The sequence below is a fragment of the Lissotriton helveticus genome, chromosome 4_1 (genome assembly GCF_964261635.1).
Source record: "Lissotriton helveticus chromosome 4_1, aLisHel1.1, whole genome shotgun sequence".
NCBI lineage: Eukaryota > Metazoa > Chordata > Amphibia > Caudata > Salamandridae > Lissotriton > Lissotriton helveticus.
Window position 1 is genome coordinate 165215659 of NC_136063.1, and position 19792 is coordinate 165235450.

General features: G+C 46.5%; 1 protein-coding gene across 1 annotated transcript in view; it reads left to right on the forward strand.

Moving 5' to 3' along the window:
• The window catches only part of LOC144828457 (1-phosphatidylinositol 4,5-bisphosphate phosphodiesterase gamma-1-like), a 617664-nt gene that overhangs the window by 412649 nt on the left and 185223 nt on the right, over nt 1-19792 (forward strand). Inside the window, exons 12-13 of the mRNA XM_078686634.1 lie at nt 2715-2800; nt 8309-8429. Coding sequence (XP_078542760.1) covers nt 2715-2800; nt 8309-8429 — 207 coding nt within the window. The remainder of the gene's footprint in view (nt 1-2714; nt 2801-8308; nt 8430-19792) is intronic.

Sequence of the window (19792 nt, forward strand, 5' to 3'; positions counted from 1 at the left end):
CATGCTCTGTTACTGCCCCTATTAAAAAAGCAAAACGCTGACCCGATGGAGCTTAGCAACTACCGCCTGATCTCACTACTGGCCGCACCCACGAGTATGCTGGAAAAACTGGTGCAACGCCAACTCGTCAATTTCATAGAAGGTCCTGAATGACACTCAGTCCGGTTTCCGGTCAGGATTTATCACTGAGATTGCACTGGTGGAGGTGGCGGATTCTGTAAGAATGACTGTAGACGCTGGGGTGTCAGTGATGCTGGTTCTTTTAGATCTGTCCGCAGCATTCGACACGGTTGCGCACCCAATCCTACTGGACAGTCACAAACAGCTGGGCTTGCGCGGGTAGTACTCTCCTGGATCCAGTCTTACCTTAAAGACCGCTCTCAAAGGGTCTTTCTCCAACCCCATCAACTGGAACCTAAGCCACTGTGGTGTGGGTTGCCTCAGGGCTCAGCCTTGAGTCCATTGCTCTTCAACACCCATCTGGTGCCACTTTTCTGTTTCATTGCTTCTTGGGAAGTGAAGGCAGTCTCCTATGTGGATTACACCCAGCTGGTGTTCTCTTTCAAGGATTACTCTGCTGATTCTTTTACTAGATTTAAGGGGTGTCTGAAGGACATTATAAATGCTGGACGAATAATAACAGCTTAAAACTTAATTCGGACAAGATGGAGGTCTTGTTCTTCAGCCAGGCATCTCCTCCACCTGCTGAACTTTGGTGGCTAGTAGAAATGGGATTGTCACCTTTACTGACAAACACGGTGAAAAACCTGGGTGTCAAATGGGAAATGGACCTCTCTTTCTCGGCCCAAGTCCATCATTTATCAGCCTCATGCTTGGAAAGTTGAGAAGTTTGAGGAAATTCTTGCATCTATTGCTGGAGAATTGTCGAAGGGTCATAGTCCACGCTACTGTGACATCTCGGCTGGACTACGCAAACTGTCTTTACCTGGGACTGCCTGCCTATCTGATCAATAGATTACAGATGGTACAGAATGCGGCAGCAAGATTAATTAATCAAAGTCCAGTTCCATCCCCACATCTTTCTGTGTATCAGACAACTTCACTGACTACCTGCAGCTAAATGGATAGAGTTCAAGTCCCTGACTCTGGCCCTTCGTGCTTTGCAAGATGGTGGACGGGGATATGTTAAGCGTAGGCTTTGTCTATATCAACAAAAACGCAGGCTGAGATCTAACTCCCAGCACCTGCTCTGTGTACCTTGTTTTGCTAAGTCCCGTATGGGAGGCAAGTCCTTCACAGAGGGGACGGCTAGACTGTGGACCTCCATGCCTTTCCATATGCGCCTGATCAAGTACGAACGTCTGTTCAGAAAGAACTTGAAGACTTGGCTCTTCAGCCAATGCTAGCACCACGGTTGAACCCCCTCACCTTCTGTTGACCGCGAAGCACCGGCACACCTCTGCTTGAGGTAGCTGATGCGCTCTACAAATACTGTTATAAAAATATAAAAATAAAATCATCCACAAACGTAGCATTTCCTTGTCTGTGCTGCATCCAGAATATTTTGACAGGACGATATTCTAAATGCAATATTCCAGTGGCATACAAGTTGAAAGGATAAGGTGATAGTGGTGAAGATCTTTCCTTTAACGTGACTGATAAAGGAAACTGTGGCTTACTGGCACTGCACTGCATTTCAGGACTCTGGAGCAGCCTGCTGCACTGAGGTTAAGGTCTAATGAGACTGTTGTCCATCTACTCCTATTTCTCTAACTTTTTCTTTCAAAGGGAGAAATGAAAACGTACGTTTTCGCCAGAATACCTACGCAAGCCTTTTTTTTAGTTTAAATTGGAGTGATGTAAAAATACAAAAAGAAGCAACACTGTATTTTTGCAAATAAGCAAAGTGCAAAACATAATTTTGTATTAAAATGTTTTCTCCTTGATTAAAAAGATTTTTCACACATTCCCCACATAGATGGTGATAATCTATGTTTACAAATGTAATGAAGAATACCCATGTTGAAGAAATAAGACTTCGGCAAATAACGTTTTCTTCAGGGAACTTCGATCTGCGTTGGAAAACATATTGAAAGTTTTTATTGCAAACCTTTTACGAAATGCTCAGTTTGGGCTAATGATTACACACAGCAGAGTATTAATAGTTTCTTCTGATGGTTAGTCTAAAATCTTGGGTAGATAGGTGAATATGGGAAGTAGTGTTAGTATGTGGACACCTACTGGAATTAGAGGCATTGTAAAAGATGGGAAGCTGTTGGCTAATAAAACAGAGGTATTTAACTTAAAAAACATTAGCCTCACAGGCTAATTACATCTGAGGGACATTTCCCTTGGGATCAAAGTCTTAAGGTGATGAGAACTTCAGTTAAAGGTTTCATAAGGGCCCATATCAAAACATCCCAAAATAAATATTTTACGCTCAAGAAGATAATAAAGTAATGCTCTGTGTTGGCTGCATCTCAGGGTAAAGACTGATGTTAACCAGAATAGCATAGTATTGCATTCTAGGTGGAACTAAGGTGATGTCAGCGATGGAGAAATATTAATGCACACTGAGAAACTCGGTGAACAGTAAGAAATCCCAGAACAGGAAAGCAAGAGAAGCAGCAAAAGAGCCCAGCACTGAATTTAGGGAATTATGCTGTATTTTCTAGAAGTTATGAATTTGTTTATGAAAAGATAGTGACATGCCACATTTGTTGCTTATCTTTTTTTGCTGTTTTTGTTTGAAGGTATTTAACTGGGGACCAGTTCTCAAGTGAATCATCGCTGGAAGCCTACGCCCGCTGCCTGAGAATGGGTTGCCGATGTATAGAGTGTGAGTACACCTCTGGGGTTGTGCGCAAACATTGGTACGGTCTGCCTGAACTTACTAAAATCTCGATTTTAAATAATTATTCACTGTTATTAGGATTTCATGATGATCTACTACAGGATGCCAAGACTCTTCAACATCTGTTCAGTCTAGGACCTACTTCCCAGGGCCTGGTCTTCCTTAGTAATGGCAGCTATTTTTCGCTAATCCAAAGACAGCTTTGACACAGTTAGACTAATTTAAGTATAAATGTGTTCACTCTTCACTTGGTAAGGGTGAGCTTCATATGCATGTTTCCTTTCACAGAGGATTAGCCGCTGAGGATCAGCCATCTGAAACCTCACAAAAACACACCTGTTTGATTCCCTGCGTGATCACATGCCGGGCTTCACTTTGCCTCTAGAGCATACCGCACAGGTCTTGATCTCTGGGTGCTGTTGTGTTGTGTTGTTCCTTTCTCATTAAGCAGACCCTTTTTATATTTCAAAGATATTTAGTCTTGGTCTGAACTCCAATCTGGTAACTTTCATTTTGTATAAAGTCTCTGGAATATAGTAAATTCTCTGCTTATAGCTGTTCTGAATGTACTTGTCTCAAAACTAGTTTTCTGCTACTCCATCCATAGACCTCCTCCTCTTCATTTTAAGCAGCTTAATCACTTCATTGACAACCAGTGACCTATAAAGAGAGAATATTGCTTTACCATTCCATCTCAAATCAAAAAAAGTTATATAGTGCTTGGATTAGGATGTTTCTCATGCCTCTCAAACAGTTCTGTTTTCCCATTTTGTAGGGACTGCTCACTTAGCAACAGACAACCCTCCATGACCTCCCTGAAAAGCCAAGTTCCAGAACCTCGTTTAGGCCCATTCTTGTCAGATCTGTTTGCAGTAACCACAACCTGATTCTCATAACTATGCTTGACCATCAATTTTAGATTACAAGTGCCTATTGTTGGACTCTCCATCACTACTGGATCTTGTCCCAGAAGCATGCCTTGGTGCTAGCCTGGGAAGTAGAAGTTCCCAATCTAAGGAACCATTAGTCCACCTTTTTATGTAGCACATTACACTCGAGTATTTTTTTGTTCTTGTTTCTAGGCACTGTATATAATAGGTATCATTACTGAGTTCAGTGAGACTGCATTTACCAACTTAGGAGGATAAAATACTGAGTTCACATTCCTGGGATTCCAACGTGTGATCCTCAGGTCAAGCCTGATGTTCAATCATGCATTTAGGACTCTGAGATGAACCAGCATTAGGCAAAGACTGGACTTTGTTTACTCATTAATAGCCAGAAACGGGAGTGTATGTAAAGGGCACCTGATGGGTGAATAAAAACACACACCCTAGCAGAGTTTTTAAGCATAGTACTAGCATACTGCCACCCTCGCTGAGCTACTAAAGTGACAAAGTCCTTTGCCATTTTTTTCATCAAAGTCTTAAAGCATATGATTAACTAGTGCCATCCATGCCACGTTGATAAGCCTTTTGCTTCTGCAGGCATGGGATTACTGCTTTGGATTAGTAAAATAATATCCTTGCCATCCTGGAATTAATACAAAGATTTCCTGACACATATGTTTGGCTCTTATTAGAGCTCATCAGAGAGACATAGCTTTGTACAGACACAAGGGAGCACACCCATTCAAAGTCAAAGCAATACCTTTCAGAGTCAGAGTGCTTCTTAAATTATACAAAAAAAGTAGAGAACTCTGGGTAGGTCCCAGATTTTAGGTGGCAAGCAGCTCCTTTCTATGGAACACTCTACAACACCCCAGAAACTCTAAAACGGCTCACCTCAAATGCCTATTGTCCTAGCAGAATTTTTAAGAATATGATTAGCATAGTGCCATCCACGCTGAGCTGGAAAAGTGAAATAAATATATATATATGTATATATATATGGTATGTGTGTGTGTGTGTGTGTGTGTGTGTGTGCATATATATATATATTGGTCCAGTGGAAGGCTTGTAGAAGCTTGTAGAAGCCGAAACGCGTAGGCCGTCCTAATCGATGCATGTTATTTTGCACATGGTGTGTAAATAAACAATCTTTGTTAAAATCTACCAGGTGCTGTGCCGGTACTTCTATCGCAAGGGGCGAAATTTGAAGAATCTAAGGAATATATATATATATATATATATATATACTCAGGAAAAAACGTTAAATTAATGCTATAGTTAGGTGAAAATGTCAGATTGAGTGTAATATTTATATGTAACATTTTAAACTAAAATGCATTTGAATATAAAGTGAGTTAATATTACCATATCACACATAAGTATAATGTCACTTTAAAGTAAAATGTTATTACCATACGTAACTATCCTAACAGTTTGTGACATGAGGTTAGCCGCAGGGTCTGGTCTGTGGTCAGGCCCTACTCACAACCCCTCCCCGCCCAACTCCCCCTGCGCTTGACCTTTGCACGGTGTGGGTACTTGGCTGAAGAGCCTGGTCTATGGTCAGGCTCCACACTCAACTCTCCACAGCAGGCCAACCCCTCCAACCTGAATGGACACAAACCCCTTACTTTTTGAAAAAAAGTTATTTATGCATTTACTGTATAAGAACGGCCATATGAAACAACAGCGGGATGTAATACACAAAGCAGAGCCTTCAACACTGCCCACAGCAGCATTTCACACCGCCCAACTCTTCGTCCACAGCAATATTGCATACATATTGAACCTCATCATCTGCTCCTGTGGTCATTGTCTAATTTCCCCATCCAGCTGTCTAACATTTCAAACCAGTCATGCAGATCCACAAGCACTTTCTCGTCTGTGTGGACCATTTTTAATAGTATTGCCTCCACTGTTGCACACTCTTGAACATCTTTCTCCCATGCTCTCAACCCTGGGGCCTGAAAGCATGTCCTATGGATAGTGGTTCGGTGTTTCGCCAATACCAATCCCAAAGAGGTGAACTTGCGCCGCAATCTTGACTCCCGGGGCAGAGGGACAAGATTCAGTAAGCAATGCCCTACACTGCGTTCCAGCCCAAGCCTAACTATGTGTCAAAGCCTATCTACTGCCCCAGGCCAATATTCAAGCAAAGCAGCACAGCTCCATGCCATATGAAGGAAATCAGCTTCCCCCTCCCTGCATCTGGGGCATTCTGGTGATCTAGCTGGAAATAATCTGTGCAGTTGTGAGGGCACCAAATATAAGCGATGCGCTATGTGGAAGTGCACTACTGGTGTTTCTAGATATGGATTGGAACTGACTGGGGTTGAGTTCCACACCATGTCTGTGAGTGATGCGTCTAGGATCCCATCAATGCCGTGGCCTAAAGAGACGTTTGAGTCTGTCCCTTTTCAGTGCGCTGTAAAGGTTTGATACAGAATGAGCGATAGATCCCAACTGTAGCAGGGTTTCTAGTACTGTGGTCATATGAGATGTGTCCAGGAAGTCTGTCCAGACTTCCCTGACAGTGTTTGCTATTTGGTATATTGTAGAAAATGATGAGTGAAGTCAATGGCTCACGCCAAACCCTATAAGTGTTATGGTTCCTGCTGTCACTTCTGGTGACCATGGATGATAGTGCACAGTGCCACCTGGTGCCAATGACATAATGCTTCAGGAAAATGTACAGATCCAGTTTGAGAGAGGATTTCCATAAAGAATCTGCTGGATCGGTTATATCCATCTGAAAGAATGCTACCAAAGGTTTATAACTAATACTTTAGGGAGCACAGGAATTTGTATAAGGCTTTTATATCTTGCACAAGCCTTGAAAGCTGTCTTGAGAGGTTGTGCAATAATATAAATTTGCTTACGTCGTAAAAAGAAAGATACAGTACTCCTGGGCTAAATGGGTTTTCAAATAGCAGCAGTGGAGACAATGAAGAAACACATACTTTAAAGTTCACCATTGCATCTCCTGTGGCAGGATCAGGGGCTTTCAAAATGTTGTGAATTAACAAACTGCTTTACAATTTTATGCATTTCTTTCTAACAGCAATTGTTTGTTAATGTCACGACCTACACCACACCCTTCGATATATCATTATTAGACTATGGCCAAAATATTGATCTGCCCGTATAAGTGGCAGATGATGAACTGAACTGGAGCTGAAACACTTTTCAGATTAGGGTGCTGGCCTGTGGCATATGTTCGCTAAAATGACAAGGCTTCTGAAAATCTTGGTGTTGATACCAATTATTTAAGCACATTTGTAAAAACTCCTTCAGCAGCAGAGTATGGGGTAAGGCTTCATATCCATTTTTGTGTTAAAACAATGCCTGGTGGTGCATTTTGGGATATACATATATATTTTTCAATTTTATATAGCATATTTACTGCCCAAGGGCATTGGAGCTCTTTACATGAGCACCAGCTAACATTACATAAGGTCAGCTTGTTAAGCACCTGAAATTAAGGGATTTTCCCAAGGCCAACACTGGGACTTGAACCCGGATCCCCTGATCTAAAGTCAGGAGCTCTGGCTATTAGGCCACATCCATATTTCTCATTATATGTGAAAGTCATTCGTAAGTGGGATGATTGTGTATGATCACGTATAGTGAGCACGTCCTCCTGTTGAAATGGCATTGTGAAGTAAAAAACACAGCGGCCAAACATACTGGAAGGTTTATCGGGAGTCTTGCTCACTCCTTTCTTCCCTGTTTGGTGTAAAGAAGGCCTCAGAACCAAAATGGCTGCCAGGCAAAGTTAATAAAGAGAGGTATAGTCTAAAGATGAAGGATTGAGCTTTGACTGGCTTGAGAAAAAGATGCGTTAATACGGACTTGATAATGAGCACCTCCCAACTTACAGTGGTTTGTACCTGAACCCCCATATCTCATCGACACACCACAAAGCAGAGCTAAATGACTAGCTAGTCTGAGCCACTTTACCAAAGCAGATTCAACACTCCATTCATGAGCAGCCAATGATTTGCCAAAGGGATCCAGGCATGCATGAAGACTAAAACCGGTCACATTACACCATCTGTAGGTGAACCGCCTTCTCCTCCCCCTTCGGCCAGTAAAAGACCTCAGAACCTAGTCAGCTACCAAGTATCCCCTTCCAAGCCCCAGGCTTACAAAAATTGAAAGAATATAAAAAGAAGAAAGCCCTTTAAAGTTAAAGTAAAGATCTTTTCCCATTACAGGTGAGCCGTGTCGAATGTCGATGTGAATCAATTGATGGCATTATAATCACTGTCTGATAGAAAACGGCATTACAGTCCTCAGGAAATTAGGTTTTTCACTTTTTGCATTTAGGATCTGCAGAATTATCCTGTTGGTATATATTATTAAATACTGCTTCTCAGCCATAGACGTGAACTAGTATGTGCTGGTGACAGCACAAACCACAAGTCCTTCAGGTTTGGATTGATAATGATGGCATTAGGCGCAATAGACCTGGAATTCTGTACTCATTATTTTTCTATCTCTAGAATGGGAATATTTGATAAGACCAGCGTTGCCTTGGTGGACAAGGAAAGAGCGTTGAGTGGTATTACAACGACTTACTTTCTGATCTCTGTTTTCCTAGTGGACTGTTGGGATGGCCCAGATGACCTGCCGATCATCTACCATGGACACACGCTCACCTCCAAAATAAAGTTCCTGGACGTGTTGCACACCATCAAGGAGCATGCCTTTGTCACCTCTGAGTAAGGAATTCTTAGACATTCAAGTGTGTAATCCGGAATTTAGCTCAATTTATACTGTATATATTTGATTTTGCTTTTCTGAAATGAAGTTATGTCTGCAAGAACCTCTGTTTGTAGACAGTCATCCTTAAGCACAGATCCTGTCATTTTCCAGTCCTTCGTTCATGTTGTTACAATAAACAACATATAGGCAAGCGTAGTTTGTAGATAACGTCTTCATGAGAAGTTGCTGTTTGCTGTGTTATTAATAGTGGCTCACCATTATTCCATACTCGCAAACATTTCAGTGTGCACTGTCAGCGTTAAGGACTCTGGCAGTGATATTAGCCTTGAGAAATGTTTTCAGAAATGTTGTGGAAGATACCAGTCCTGTAACAACAAGACCATCTCAGGAGGTTTCTTCCACTGCTGGAAAATAACACTGTAGAGTTTTACTTTGCTAGTTAATGGGAATTCCTGAATTGTTGAATCATTAACATCACCACTTACAGTAGGCAATGTTTACTGAGATCAGCCTTTCAGACTTCAGGTCGCCAGACTTACTTCACAAGGGGAGGCGTGACATGCTTTTCGAGTTTTACCACTTTATAGATTATTGAACCGCAAGGAGCAATGTTGGCAAAGGGCTGTTTTTGTTTTTCGCAGCGTAGCATAGCCCTGAGAGCACAAAGACACTGCTGCCTTTGTGGAGCTGTCTAGCAGTGTTTTACAGTCATTCAGTTGCTCTCGGTGAACGTCTCTAGCGGAGCAGGGACAAAGTCAATGGCATTATTCACTGGAGTCACATGTAAGAGTTGCATTCAGCTTAACATTTGAACTACAACTTTTGGTAAGGGATCTCACTTTACATTCAAGCCTGCAGTCTTATACTATCAGAAAAGTTAATGTTGATGTTTTGTGGGTTAAGATGAAAAATATGTGTTACCGTTAAGGTAGGAGTATCAAAAGCTGACACTTGACCGGCATAAGCAAGTCAGGATATCAAAAAAGAATATTTAATAGATGAAACTACATAGAATTAATCTAAACAGGTGTTGTTTACACAGTGCCTATAAGATCTATTTGAGGCTCTGCTGCAGGACCATCACCAGTAGTTGGAGGGGCTGTGTAATACATACAGCTCTGAGGTTCTTTAGGGACTCCCACAGAAAAGGATTTTGTAATTTTAAAAGCAAATTGCCTCTTTATAACTGAGGAGGTTGCTTAAACACAGTAATACCATTTGATGGCCAGATAAGACGGAACTGCTGTGTTTTCTCTGTCCATGGAGGATTCTCTTTTTTTAGTACCTAGAAGCATGATAATGTGGGCTAAGCACAAACATGTAACAGGTTCTACCAGTGCAAAAACAGACTTCTCTGATTGAAAGTGATAGAGCCTGTCAGTCAAGAGATATTGACAGGTAAATAAGTCAGCGTGTGGTATGGATTACTGAAATTCACCCACATATTATTGATTGAGACACACGACACACAATTGCACTAATGAGTATATTTCATCACAAGCCTAAGTAGGCTCTGGTCTATTATGAAATATTAAAAACTAAGGTTGGAAGGAATCAGACTCTGTTATCACTGCAAGGCCCTACTAGTGTCATAATGCTTTCCATGTAAATGACTCTAAGTCAACATAAAAATGGATCTGAAAGAAACAGGTTAGTATTAGATTCCTTACCTTAGAATATCCCCAGGCGTCAGTCTGGATCCGGAAACTTTTGCGTAGCAGTACCCCTACGCGTCGGTAGGCGTCGTCTGCAGGCGTCCCCTGCGGCTCCGTGTCGTCGGCGTCGTGCGCCGTGATGACGTCGCTGGAGTATATAGACGCCGCCTCCGCGCGCTGACGTCAGTTCTTCTTTTTTCCGCGCCAGTTAGCGCAGATCCGAAGAGCAGTACTCCGGTCTTTTGACCAAGGTTTTTTGATTACTCTAACTCTTTAGGTGCCGGTAGGATGCCCGGTTTTAAAAATTGTGACGGGTGCGACCGCCTGATGTCGGTCACCGACCACCATCGACTCTGCCTCCGGTGCCTGGGCGCCGACCACGACGTGGAGTCCTGCGTCGACTGCCGGGCCTTGACGGGTAAGGCTAGACGGGAGCGGTCCCGCAAGCTGCTCGAGTTCCGGCTGTCGGCCCCGCGCCGGGAGCGGTCCCGGTCCGGCCGGAGGTCGAGGGAGCGGTCGAGAGAACGGTCGCGGAGCCGCCACGAGCGCTCCGGGAGTCGTCACCATTCCTCCGGTTCCTCAGGCCCACAAGAAGTCGGGGCGTCGTCATCGCACCCCCGACTCCCCCCGACGCTCGCACGATGCGGCCGGGGGTTCGGGTGGCCCCGCCCCCGCGGCCCCGCGTGGGTCGCCGGCGCTGCCTGCTCCATACCCGTCGGTCCCTGGGCAAGGCGCGTCACGCGAGGAGATAGAGGAGTTCCTCATGGCCATGAGGGCGCTGTCTCCTCCGACGGGGCCTACGGCGCCTGCGGGCCCGTAGTCCCGTCCGGGGGCCCGAGCGGTTCGGGTGCTCCTGCCCCGACGCCGTCGGGTGCTCTGGCCCCGACGCCGCCGGCGGCTCCGGCCCCGGCGCCGCTGGGCCCTTCAGGGTCGACGCCGGCTGGTCAACCGGCCTCTCCGGCGCCGATTCCATCGGGGCAACCCGTGGCGCCGCCTCCGCGCGGCGCCGTGCCTCCGACGCCGGCTCCGGCCGGCGTCGGGGCTCCGGCGCCGGCTCCGGGCGGCGCCACCCCCATTCCCTCTCCAACTCCGGACGCGGAGTCGGACCGGCGTCGTCCGACGCCGAGTCCGGCGCCGATGGGGCCCATTGACCCCGAGGAGCCGGTCTACATCGTTGAATCCGAATATGGTGATGAAGATTATGGAGAGGGTTGGGAGGGGTCTGAGGACCCTCTGTCACGCGAGTGTCAGTACGACGTGGACTGGACAGGTGACTTGGGTGATGCCAGTGGTCTGGACGACTCTCCTAACCCTGGTTTTGTCTCGCCTCCCACTGTGGCGTCGGAGGCTGGGGCTGCTTATTCTGTGGTGCTGATGAGGGCTGCCAAGGCCTTGCGCCTTGAGCTCCCCGTCGCAAAAGTGAAACCTAACATCCTCACCGAGGTCTTCAAACCGCAGTCATGCCCACAGGAGCCTCTGCTGCCGTTCAATGAAGCCTTGACGGACGTTCTTTTGGGCACGTGGTCCAGGCCCGCTTCAGGCTCGCCTGTTGATAGGAACGTTGCCAGGTGCCACCGTCCGTGTTCGGACGACCCTAAGTTCCTGTCCACCCATCCCACCCCTGAGAGTCTGGTGATCCAGGCCTCAACATCCCAATCCGCATTCCCGTCGGCCCCGCCCGACCGGGAATCAAAGAGGTACGACCAGTTTGGCAAAAAGGTCTTCTCGTCCCTGAGTGCGGGACTGTGGTCCTGCAATACCGCATGCCTCTTGGGCCGCTACACCCACTCTCTGTGGGATACGGTCGCGGAGTGTCTGCCGCAATGCCCGCAGGAGGTACGGGACAAGCTCGGCCAGGCTATGGTTGAAGGCCGAGACGCGGCGAGGTATTCCATCAGGTGTGGTCTTGATATGACCGACTCGCTGGGCAGGGCGATGTCCACGACGGTCACCACTCCCGCTGGCGCACTATCACATCGGACAGGTGGGTGCTGCAGCTCGTCCGAAGGGGCTACTCCCTCCCCTTCGAGACCACTCCTCCAGCCATGCCACCGCAGAACCACCGTGTGTCGGGGGACCACTTGACACTTCTGCAGGAGGAAGTTACGGCCCTCTTGGCCAACGGGGCCATCGAGCGCGTTCCTGGGCCAGAAGTAGGGTGTGGTTGCTATTCCCACTACTTTCTGGTACCCAAGAAGGACAAGGGGGGCCTGCGTCCTATCTAGGATCTACGGAACGTCAACGGTTTCCTCCGGAAGGAGAAGTTCAAGATGTTGACTTTGGCTCAGGTCTTGGCTGCTCTAGACCCGCTAGACTGGATGGTAGCGTTGGACTTGCAGGATGCGTATTTTCACATCCCCGTCCTGCCGGCCCACCGGCGTTACCTGCGGTTCACGGTAGGCCACGAGCACTTTCAGTTTATCGTGCTCCCATTCGGCCTTACCAGCGCCCCACGGGTGTTCACGAAAGTGATGGCGGTGGTCGCAGCTCATCTGCGCCGGTTAGGGGTTTCAGTCTTCCCCTACCTCGACGACTGGTTGTTGAAGGCGGGCTCGCCCCAGACAGTCGTCCACCACCTTCAGATGACGGCAGACCTCCTGCACGAGCTGGGGTTTTCCATCAACGTGCCGAAATCACACCTGTGTCCCTCTCAAAAGCTCCTTTTCATCGGGGCGGTTCTCGACTCGGCGCAGTTTCGGGTTTATCCTCCGGAACGGCGGGTCCGGGATATTCAGGCTCTGATTCCCATCTTTCAGCCGTTATCCCGGGTCTCGGTCAGGTTGACGCTGCGGCTTCTGGGTCTGATGGCCTCTTGCATCCTTCTGGTGCATCACGCCAGGTGGCGGATGCGGGCTCTGCAGTGGGACCTGAAGCTTCAGTGGGCCCAGCATCAGGGCAACCTATCCGACCACGTCCTGATCTCGGAGGGCACTGCGAGACAGTTGCAGTGGTGGCTTACGGACCGCGATTGGGTCAGAGGCAGATCCCTCTCCCTTCCCCAACCGGAGCACGTAGTTGTGACGGACGCGTCCCTCCAGGGCTGGGGAGGCCACTTGGGAGAGGCGGAGATCAGAGGCATCTGGTCTCCGGCGGAGTCCCGGCTCCATATCAACATGTTGGAGCTGCGGGCGATTCGCCTAGCACTGAAGGCATTCCTCCCCTTTGTCAACGGGAGTGTGGTGCAGGTGTTCACGGACAACACCACCGCCATGTGGTACTGCAACAAGCAGGGCGGAGTGGGGTCGTGGACCCTTTGCCAGGAGGCTCTGCGCCTCTGGCAATGGCTGGAACGTCAGGGCGTGACTCTGATGGTTCAACACCTGGCAGGTTCTCTGAACGCCAGGGCGGACGAACTCAGCCGTCGGTGCTCGGTGGATCACGAATGGCGTCTGAACTCGGACGTGGCGAAAGGCCTCTTTCTGCAATGGGGAGAGCCTTGGTTAGATCTATTCGCCACAGAAGAGAACGCGCAATGTCATCAGTTCTGCGCGTTGGAGTTTCCAAGACGGCACTCGCTCGGCGACGCCTTTCGGCGCGAGTGGAGTTGCGGTCTATTGTACGCCTTTCCGCCTATACCACTTCTGCCCAGAGTGCTGAAGAAGATCAGGCGCGACCGGGCACAAGTTATCCTTGTGGCTCCGGACTGGGCTCGAAGGTACTGGTATCCCGAGCTACTCAGCATGTCAGTCGGTCCCTCGATCCGCCTGCCCCTTCAGGAGGACCTTCTGTCGCAGCAGCAGGGGACGGTCCTCCACCCGAACCTGTCCAGTCTCCACCTCCATGCTTGGAGATTGAGCGGCGACAGTTGTGGCCATTTGACTTGCCTCCTGAAGTCTGTGATGTGATTCTGGCAGCCAGGCGTCCCTCCACAAAGTCGGTATACGCCTGCCGGTGGAACAGATTTGGGGCATGGTGCACAGCAAAGGCTGTGGATCCCCTTTCTGCCCCTCTCTCCGAGGTTCTCCTCTTTCTTCTCTCTCTTGCCCAGCAGGGCTCTGCTCTGGGCACTATCAAGGGCTACCTTTCGGCCCTTTCCGCCTTCTTGAGGCTACCTGATCAGCCATCTTTGTTCAAGTCCCCTATTGTAACAAGATTCTTGAAGGGCATCACTCACATGTATCCACCTGTTCCGTTCGTGATGCCTCAGTGGGACTTGAACCTGGTTCTGACTTTCTTGATGTGCGCTCCCTTTGAGCCGCTTCATTCCTGTCCTCTCCGTCTTCTGACTTTAAAGACGGCCTTCCTGGTTGCCATCACCTCTGCCAGGAGAGTGAGTGAGCTCCAGGCTCTTTCTGTGAAACCTCCTTTCTTGTCCATTCATCCAGACAAGGTGGTTCTTAGAACTAGACCTTCTTTCCTGCCCAAGATAGTTTCTGCTTTTCACATCGGGCAGTCCATCACCTTACCCTCCTTCTTCCCGCCTCCGCATCCTTCAAAAGATGAAGAGCGGCTCCATCGTCTGGACCCAAAACGTGCGCTTTCATTTTATATGGATCACACACGCCAGTTCCGGGTGGATGACCAACTGTTTGTTGGCTACGTGGGTGAGAAGAAGGGACGGGCGGTACAGAAACGAACCATTTCTCGGTGGGTCGTCCTGTGCATCAAAGCGTGCTACTCTTTGGCTCGGAAGGAGCCTCCTGTTGGGCTGAGGGCCCATTCCACTCGGGCCACGCCGGCTACTACTGCCCTGGGCCGGGGAGTCCCTTTGCAGGACATTTGCCAGGCGGCTACGTGGGCCTCGCTGCACACCTTTGCGAGGCATTACTGCCTGGACAGTCAAGTCCGGAGGGACGGCTTCTTTGGCCGTTCGGTCCTCCAGGATTTTCTGGTGTAGGATTGTATTGGTTCGCAGACCCACCACCGGGGTTGGTATTGCTGGGGTATCTATTCTAAGGTAAGGAATCTAATACTAACCTGTTTCTTTCAGATGAACAAGTTACTTACCTTCGGTAACGATATATCTGTAAGAAACAGTAGTTAGTATTAGATTCCTTACCGCCCCACCCATCCTCCCCGTTCTGCGAACTGATACCTAGGGTTAAGGACATCCCTTTCAGGGCCCTAGTTTCACATGGCACCAGTGTTGGTTCTCACATGGCTCTGCGTGTTCTGGCGCGGAAAAGCTGTGTGCAAAGAACTGACGTCAGCGCGCGGAGGAGGCGTCTATATACTCCAGCGACGTCATCACGGCGCACGACGCCGACGACGCGGAGCCGCAGGGGACGCCTGCAGACGACGCCTACCGACGCGCAGGGGTACTGCTACGCAAAAGTTTCCGGATCCAGACTGACGCCTGGGGATATTCTAAGGTAAGGAATCTAATACTAACTACTGTTTCTTACAGATATATCGTTACCGAAGGTAAGTAACTTGTTCATCTTGGTGATTTCAACTTTGATATTAGGCAACACTCATTCCCTCTTCAGTGCACATATGATGCCTATGGCAAACTAGACTTCATTCTTATCTCCACGTCACTGACCCACTTCCCCTAATCACTGCCCACTGCTCCTTTGACACCTCACTAATTCTCATAACTATTAACATCCCACACCCTCCCCATCTTGCATCCACCAAAATGTCAATTCCTTGACAAAAAACCCTCTTCACACCAGTATGTTACCAGAATATCGAGTCTATGTATCGAGTCCGAGTAATATGTTTCCATAATATTGTAGCAGAAATACTGATAATTAAAAACCAAATGGTAAGTATATATAGGTAACTATGGCCTCACTATACTTAACTTCATATATGTATATCTTAACAGTATATATATGTAAGGTAAGTAGATGTGTAGTTATGAATAATAAATGTATTCTTTATATACTTACCAATATAGACTTCCCTTCTCAGTATATTTGGTCATTGATATTTCTGTCACAATGTTATGGTAGCACTATATTAAAAACTAGATATTCGAACATACAATCAGTGATACCATCTCCGAAGAGACAAACCAATCTCATCAAGACGTGATCCCGCTTTTTGGGCCATACTTGTTTTGATAAATGTACTCTTCACACCTGCAGACTCAAATGTGTTTCTACGTATGAAGATGGAAGAAGTATTTCACCGTAGAACACCCACAAGGAGGCACTCAAAGAATTAACCCGTATTGTTTTCTTGGTCAAATCAAAGTCTACGTCTATCTCCACCCTTATCTCAGTCCTCGTCCGCAGACACTATCCCACAACACTAACTTTTCTCTTAATGCTCCATGCACTGCTGAGATCTTGTGTAGCTATATAGCAATGTTTTATAATTTTCAAAAAAAGCTTTACTATAAGAAACACATTCAATATTCTTCTCATCAGCTCTAACTTCTTTTTACTCCGCCCTCACTATCACCGCTACTGTAGTGAGGTAGCAGACTATTAGTATTAGAATATCATCTGACATAAATTTGTCCTAAGTATTGTTTACAAAAATATCGGCTCCATTGGAATTAATAATATTTTGTAAACAATATATAGAACACAATATCTATGTTGGACATTATTTCTGTGTAAGATATTCTGACATACAACCTCCACTATCCCCATTTCGACTCCTTTACATCAAACTCATTCATTGAAGTGATCTCTAAACTCAAGTTGGTTACTTTATTTTTTATGGATATATATACGTGCATATGTGTGTGCTAATCTTATATGAAGTGCTAATCATATGTAAATGATGGTGTCTCAAAATCTAAGCACCTTCTCTTATTTCAGGAAGGGCAGTGTTCAAAAAAATTTAAAATACCCCTCACACACTGAAACCTGATTCAGTGTCATGCTTCATCATTGGGGTCTTCCGCCCCTCTACGGGACGGGGCTGCTACATATATATATATATATATATATATATATATATATATATATATATATATATATATATATATTTATTTGTAGTTCCATTCCAGGGTGTCCTGGTGCTATAGTTAAGCATAAACCACTGCTGGCCAGAGAATTATACCAGGAAGTGGCAATTAAGTTTTGAGCTATTTTCTAAAAAAAAAAGAGGCAGCGAGATAGTCTTCTGGTGGTGGTGTAGTGAGTTCCATCATTTGGCGGATAGAAAGGAAACAGATTTGCCGTCCATCCTAGTGTTCCTGATGATGGAATATGTAGGAGACTAGTGTTTTACGAACACAGCATTCAGGGAGGGTGGGAAGGTCCAATTTTACATCTAAGGGATGCACTGGCAGTGCTATGCAGAGCTCTGTGCACCAAGCACAATTTGTTTTAATTATATATCTCTTTTGAATTGGTAGCCAGTGCAATTCTTTAACTCATGAGGACACTGGCTGATGTGTAGTCATTTTTAAGATGCCTTTGACTGCAGCGTTCTGAACCTTCTGACGTTGGTTGGTTAGACTGATGGATAGTCCCAAGAAGAGGAAGTTTCCATAGAGGCATACAATGATTAGAGAGCAGTGATTTTGCAAGCTAGCTGACTCAGGTAGTAGAGGCTTCACTTTCCTTAATATTTTGAGCAGCATTTGACATAGACCAGCTGTACGATTGTTCTGAGGGGTAAAAGACAGATGACACATTGTTTCAGAGGTTCTTAGCCTGGTTGCACGGAGTGGGGATCCTGCCTAGCTCTGGAAGCCACCATGCTGTGAACGAAACCAGAAGCTGGCCACCAAAAACTAGGACCTCTGTCTTTTCACTGTTGAATTTAGGCAGCTTTTATATTTTGGTGCCTTGGCGACTCATAAGTCCTTCAAATCTGCAAGGGGTGTATTGAAACTGGACCCTCTATTAGTTACAGGACTCAAAAGAAGCTTACACAGTGAGTAACTGATTATATAGTGCTGCAAAGTGCCTTAGTCCCGGCCCGTGCCTCTGCCTTTTCTGGTTCCCTGCAATCTGGGCAAAACGGGGAAGAAGAAGGCTGCACCCGTTACAACTCCTACTGGCTCAAAGCATATAACTATTGACTCTTTTATAGCGAAAGCTGTGGGGACTATTTCAAAAGAAATTGACCGGGCAGAGAGGAGGCTCTCTGTAGGACCTGGAAGTTCACCCTTATTACCGCCTAGGGAAGTCCCACACCTGGCTGTCTGAAACTTAAGTGACAATCAGAGCACTGGGAAATATTTAAGCTTCTTTTCTTGGAACGAGGCTGGCCTAGCGGCTATATTTGCAGACAATAGGTGGATTTTGTTCAGTAGATCTTTTAACATTATTTGCCTCCAGGAAACCAGGGAAGATGAAAATCATTTTTGATCAAGAGTTTAAAGACCCTTTTCCACCCGGCGGTGGGCTCAAGGGCAGGCAGAGCGAGCGTAGGCCTAAACATTTTTGTAGCCCTTAAGCATGCGGGTCAGTGAAACCATTGAAGTGAGACTCTAAAGTACTACAGGGCCTCAAACTAGTAGTGATAAGATCACTGTGATTGACACTGATTCATTTTTATAATACAAAAAGGAGGAAGCAAGGACCCTCAAGCCTATCAGTTCTAAGCGGCGTCCTTGATTCAGTACTGGGAGAAGGTCTCTCCCAGGAGAATCTTATTGTGACATGAGATTTTAACTGTCACCCACGTTTAGATTCATTACAACACTTGCATAGTCTGCGAACATGCACAATTGCAGAGGGATTGCATATGGAGCACTCCCCAGAAGGTCTTTAATTGAATGATCTTTTACATGCTTCTGGTTTAATATTTACCTTAGATAAGATGTCTAATTTTTTTAAATCCCATATTCCCCAAACCTATAAAGGCAGGGAATGCTCAACGATTATTGACTACATTTTATTCTCAGCTTTCTTGGATTGGTCCCCATTTTCTTTTAACATTTAATATAGCCCATTTAGTGACCAGAATCCCTTGACCCTAGTGCTTGAAGGGGTGGGTATTCAGATGGGGCACCCTAGTACAACTGTGGGCACACTATCTTTAATTAATCTGGGGAGGCGCCTACACTGGTCGCAGCTAGATACTAAGGCTTTTAACCACTCTCTTTTTACAACGCGACAAACAAGAGATCCTAACTTGCTAAGATCCCTTAGCGTCTAGTGAAGAGACTAAATGTGTTCATTTAACTGCATCACCCAGTCAATTGCTAGCTTGTGAACAGTTCTGGCAGTTGACCCTCCTTAAGAACATCTGAAATCTTTCAACACCGAGTGTTCTCGGGCCCTCTGTTTCTTGAAGGAGGGCCTTAAACAGATCCCTTGAGATAGAATCTGGGTGGCAAACTGCTGCAATAATTATAAGGGGACCCTTAAAGAACGGAGGCGTTTGCTACAAAGACATGCATGGTACGAGTTAACCCAAGCGAGTGAGCAGCGGGGCTGGACTCTCTTTTGGCAAGTCATATATAGACCCTGGTTTTCAGAGCCATTGAGACCTGCATTATGCCATCACATTACCGCAGAACAATGGATTGCCCACCATGAAGGAGTTTATAACTTCGGACACAGTGAGGGATCCATTAATGAGATAGAACTCTGCCCGATCGATACCCCTGTCACCTTTTCTTGGACAAAGTAAGGCTGGGCATTGAGGGATTGTCCCGGAATAAAGCTCCAGGTGCAGATGGGATACCTACAGACTTTTCTGGGACATCATAGATGTATGGGCTCCGGTTTTGACTAGGGTGTTAAACGTTGCAGTAAGGAACGGGGTTTCGCCTTCATGGTCTACCGCTACTATCATCCCGATTTTTAAGAAGGGGGCTGGGATAATCCCTACTGTTACCGCCC